Here is a 5,481-nt window from a genome sequence, read left to right as displayed (position 1 = left end):
GTGTCTGCCTGACGTCAGGAATCGATCATTATAAATAATTCATTGAGTTATTATAAATATTTATAAAAAATAATGTAATTATTATCGACATTTTTATTCCTAAAAGAACATTAAAAATGTTAATTTTTGTTTCACTGACGTATTGACAGTGACCATATGTCATATTCATCTATTAATTCTGATAATTCGCATTCTGAACATGGAACTTCCGGTTTAGACACTTTCATGTAGGCGTCACTCCCTTGAGGGGTCACTAGGCGAAATGACTCCAGGCATTAATGCATATTTTCTAGCTTTGCAAGATGTGATTATAAAATGACGGTCAATGAAGCTAAGGGCGTGGCAGTTAATCTAAATTTACATCTTTTTCTGTTCAGGCACTTCGATACGACAACAAACGAAGAGTTGGAGGGCCGAGCACAAAGCCGCGAGGACGCTCGGCATAATAATGGGCGCGTTCCTCCTTTGTTGGCTGCCATTTTTCCTTTGGTAAGCGGTAACGATAGTACATTTTACATAAGTGCTCCAATTTTTATTTGAATACTCCGGCAACCATAATCCTCGTTAATGCCTTTCATTTCAGTTCATTCTTTTGCCCTGACGATGTTACGCAAACGATCATTATCTTCGATTGTTAAGTTGCTTTCCATTAATTGGTTTAAGATAAATTTTATTAAAGTAGGTTAGAAACTATGAAAGGGTTTGCTCTTTCAATATACCATCGTGCAATACACACACATTAGCTCCCTGTGCATGGATATGGGATTCCTATATCCATGGCCCTGTGCAATCTTCTGTTCTATGCAGTCGCTATTGCGCGTGCGTTTGCGTTTGCTCATTGTACGGTGCACAATGTGCAGTTTTTCAGTTAATCTTTATTCATTCCTTACATATGACATTATCCTGAAGATAGTATGTAAATTTTGTACTCGTATGTTATTGCATTCATGTTCATTGATGAATCCATCTTAAGTGCAACACCCAAGAATTGATGCAAACCCCTTTTCAAAGTATAATCAAATATTTAAGTTAGGGGCGACGAGCATTTCTCTAATTCTCGTGCTATGTTAGACGATCCCCACTGCAGCTTATCAGCGATGAGCCTACTGACGTGTATGTGTATAGCTCTGTCTCTTTCTCGAGAATAAACGTAATCCTGTGAGACGATTCGAATCGAAGGCCCATGCTCTTAACTGAGACTATCTTGGAATATTTAATGCTTGCAGTATGAATGTAGCAAAAATTCAGAAAAAGTTTAATGTACTACTATAAATATTTGTAATATATATAAGAATTTTTTCAAATTTTTCCATACACAATAATAAATAAAAATTCCCGAAGATTGCTCAGATTTGAAGTGGTATTCCTTGTAATACAATTCTCGACATTTTTTCTTCGAATAAAATTCTGGAACAATCAAAGACATAATACTATACGAGCTGTACATTGAGAACTTTTTCATATTCGTCCGTTCATTATTTTTTTTTATCAAATAAAAATTCCTGAAGTTCTCAAATTCTGGAATAATGAAACGTAATTAATGCTACATGCTTTTATTCCTTTCTCCGATACCAACGTAGCAGGAATTCTGAAATAATTCAGAGATGTACTATTAAACGAATAGTTCGTGTGAGAATTTTTTCAAATTTTAATATTGTAAGTTGCAGGTGATTAGAAATTGTGAAAAAATTCAGATATAAATTACCTATCGCTTACCTAATGCTTCATTAGTCGAGGAAACAGCTGACAACTGGAAACAGCTGAGTCAAAAGTAGGCGTTGAAAGTCACAGCGTGGAAGAAGCTCGTCACCCCTGATTTAAATAATTAAAATATCTTTCTATCATTTATTTTCGATCATTAATTCTTTGTTTTGACGTGATTACAAATTTTAATCGTTTTATATTATCACATTGTATTTTGCAATGTCTATGTTGCACCTCTCCTACTTAACACTTTCCTGCTTATCTCGCATCGTGTTTTCATCCACGTAGGAAATCTCGACACCGGAAGCTACCGCGTGATACGGGGCGGCAGTGCAGCGTTTCGTTCCGCCTATACGGCCAAGTTTCCAGAGTCTGTTGAATACTCGCGAATGCTGAGCAAGCCGCATGTTTTATTAATGCAAAGCCGAGGATGCGCATCCCTCGCGAGTTTGTCGAGAGTTTACCCCGCGTCGCGACTCGTCGGTCCAACTATTTGCTTGACTAAGCGATACGCGCCACGATGTTCCCCGAGAAAATCGCGACTCCTTATTCTTTCTATTTTTCAAGAATAACAAGACGCCCGTGCCGGGTTAGCAGTTCCCCAGTTCTCAACAGACCTCGAGTTTCAATGTAAATACGGGCGACAATTTTCATGAAAACTCTGGCTTTGAAAAATATGTTTTAATATGAGCAAAGTACATGCAATATTTATGAAGCAAGACGAATTTCGTTTTTCTTAGTGACCCTCCACGGACTGACTGGACACCTTAGTGATGATTTCTGATTAACTGCATAAAAGTACGCCTAATTAACAAAAATCTTACGGGATGTTCAGCGAAATTTTGAGTTCAAGAGATGCCTCCGCCTTAAGAATCACACAGACTCGCACCACGCAAGATTTTTTTTACGGCACGGCTACGTTACGGTAATGTGAATGGTCCATAAACCGGAAATAGAGATAAAGCGAAAGTGTAAATATACTGCTATTTAACGTCAGAATTCGATCATTATACAAAACTCGTGGAATAAATATTGGTTTGGCACTCTTATTGGTCAGTGTTTTTCATTAATAATTCAAAAACTATGCCGCACTTCGCATTTTGGCAAAAAAAATTGTTGCTCAGAAACACTTACAGAATCACCTCTCTTCGGCTCACTTTTTCTGGAACATCCTGTATATCTTTATTATTTCTGTCATTGATCTTCTTATTGAAATTTCCCATTTACGTCACTTGATAATTAATTATCCACTTCTTAATTATCCTTAATGATATTGAATATAAAATATCAGTTTATAATTAATAGTTACATGACTTTATAATCCTTGCAATTATCTTACAACTATCTCACTAATTATTCGTACATACTATCTTACTAAGTACTCTTACATACTATTTTACTCACTACTCCTACATACTGTCTTACAAAAATTATTTACAATGCACGTGAGAGTGAGAGAGTACATAAGTATATTCTGTCACTATCTAGTATACAAAACTGTCATTTATTTTCTACTCATAAATCTTCCCCCTTCTGTAGACTTCCGGCGTTTCTTTTTTTTTTCTCAACCATTTCACTTCTTTCTCTCTTTGTCATACCCTCCACCCCTCTGTACCATTCCAACCTTATCACTTTGTCAATCTCCTTGTAGCCACGCACTTCCTTTCACAATACTTTCCTTCTCATTGTCTCTCTCCCTTCTTTTCTCTTATTACATTATGTCTTTGGTCCGTACCTTTCTTTTACCTCCCTCGCCTCCCTTAGTAACCGGTTCCTATTTTCGTTATCCCTTTCCGTAGCACTCTCTTCCCATCTTATCACCCACTCTTCTCCCTTTCTTTTCTCTCCTAAAACTTTTTCTTGCTCTTCCCTGCTATACCTATTTTTCCCCAATTTCTCCGAAACATCCCCCAACACGTGTTCCCATGTTCCCACCTGCTACCCACATTCCCTACACACTTTTTTATCGCTATTCTCCCAATATTTTAACTCTTTTATTTCATTTCCTTACCCGAAATCGTACTATCCTCCTTCGCACTCTTCTCCTTTCATCTCTTCTTTAATAGTTCCATATTCCCTCTACCTTCACCATTCCACAACATATATGTATTGCATCTTTAATCCCATTTTTCTTGTTTTAGAAATTGTTTAATAATATCCATGCTAAATGAATAATTTATGCAAGGAATATTCTCTGTACTGGAAGAATGTTTTTTCACTAGTATTCTTCATTTTTACTAACTTCGTATTAGTCTATTTATTTACTATTATTTGATACCCAACAGGGGAACGTGAATTCTCGTTTGGTCATGAGTGGACCAACACTTCGTATGCACTCGTGGACAATTTTTTAATTAAAACGACAGGACATGGTGTTCCAGCGCGAACACGATTCTACTCCCATTTCCCCAGGCCCCAGTTGGCGTTCTGTCGAAATGAATTAAAAGACTGCACGGCTAGAAATTCGATACGAAATATGAGATGCGTTCCTTCGTAACAGTTGGCAACAATTAACAGAGAAACAAGGAAGTTGTTGATAACGGGCTTTTATCAGGAAATACGATGACAGTAACGCTTAAAGTTTTTAGACATAATCGTCGATCATTATACGTAACCAGTTGGGAATTAGTATAATAGTATTAACATATATAGATGTGAAAATTAATGAGCAATAAGGCGAGTAGGTTATTGTAAATAATTAAGAATTATCTTTGATTAGGACAAAGAGATGTAAAGTGTGTAAACGCGAAATTATAAATGATTAGCATCGCGACGTGCTGAGAGTATTGATGGCGAATTTCGGAAACGATAATAGCAGAGATGAGGAGGGAGATTGCCTATGAGCCTGTTCTAAAGCAAAGTGCAGATGGCAATATTTAAATGATAAAAGAAACTGTTATTTAAAACAGATCCTTCAAATAATTACTATAAATATTCTACTTTGCATAAAATTCCGTAACGTAATATAATTAGTGCGGTCGAACGAGGGATGCTAGTTTAGAATATAACATAAATGAATTTAATTCTTGCATACAAAATCAATATTGGAATCTAACTAAATTAAATAATTCTTAATTTTTCAGGTACCTGACAACGTCACTGTGCCGCGAGGCGTGTTACTGTCCAGACACGGTGGTGTCCGTCCTATTTTGGATAGGCTACTTCAACAGCGCCCTGAACCCGCTGATCTACGCGTATTTCAACCGCGACTTCCGCGAGGCCTTCAAGGACACGCTGAAAAGCGCCCTTCCGTGCTGCGCCAGTTGTTGGAAGACACCGTCGCAGTTTGTCTAGCGTGAGAAACCCCCGTGAACAGTCGCGTCGAGCATGCTTCGTGTCCCGAATCATCGGACAAACCCACACATTTTAATTAAGCTTGTGGTCGGAACTTGTCCAATGCCGGACGAAAGTCTGTTCAGCTCGAATCCTTCGATGGCCGGATAGCTAAAAATAAATTTGACGACACGTCGCAAGGTTCGTTGAAGAGATTCTTTGATGTTTATACGGCCGAGAAATTGGAGGAAGTGATTGTTAACGGGAAATATAAAACTATTCTCATAAAGAGTGATTAGAAGTATACTGTTGTGAATAAGGAGAGAGAAACATTTATCATAACTTTTTTTAATTAATCTAATATAAATGATCATACATCTTGCAAAGCTCTCATTCCACGTGAATCAATCCTCTGCTTCTCTTTGAATTCCATTATATTTCTACTGTTGTATCTTCAAATTTTATATGTATTTTTATCGAATGAGTCGGTAAGGTATACGAAAT

At 37.1% G+C, this 5,481-nt stretch overlaps 1 protein-coding gene across 1 annotated transcript; it reads left to right on the top strand.

The window, feature by feature from the left end:
• Positions 1-262: 262 nt before the first annotated feature.
• On the top strand, positions 263-5,475 carry LOC108623136 (octopamine receptor beta-3R-like). The gene is made up of 3 exons (XM_018021444.2): positions 263-272; positions 378-489; positions 4,788-5,475. Exons 1-3 carry the CDS (start codon positions 263-265, stop codon positions 4,996-4,998), a joined length of 333 nt encoding a protein of 110 aa, XP_017876933.1. The 3' UTR covers positions 4,999-5,475.
• The last annotated feature ends 6 nt before the right edge of the window (positions 5,476-5,481 follow it).

Source organism: Ceratina calcarata, unplaced genomic scaffold (assembly GCF_001652005.2).
Source record: "Ceratina calcarata isolate Rehan_Ccalc_2016 unplaced genomic scaffold, ASM165200v1 scaffold253.2, whole genome shotgun sequence".
Lineage (NCBI taxonomy): Eukaryota > Metazoa > Arthropoda > Insecta > Hymenoptera > Apidae > Ceratina > Ceratina calcarata.
This window is presented reverse-complemented; position numbering and strand designations above follow the sequence as displayed.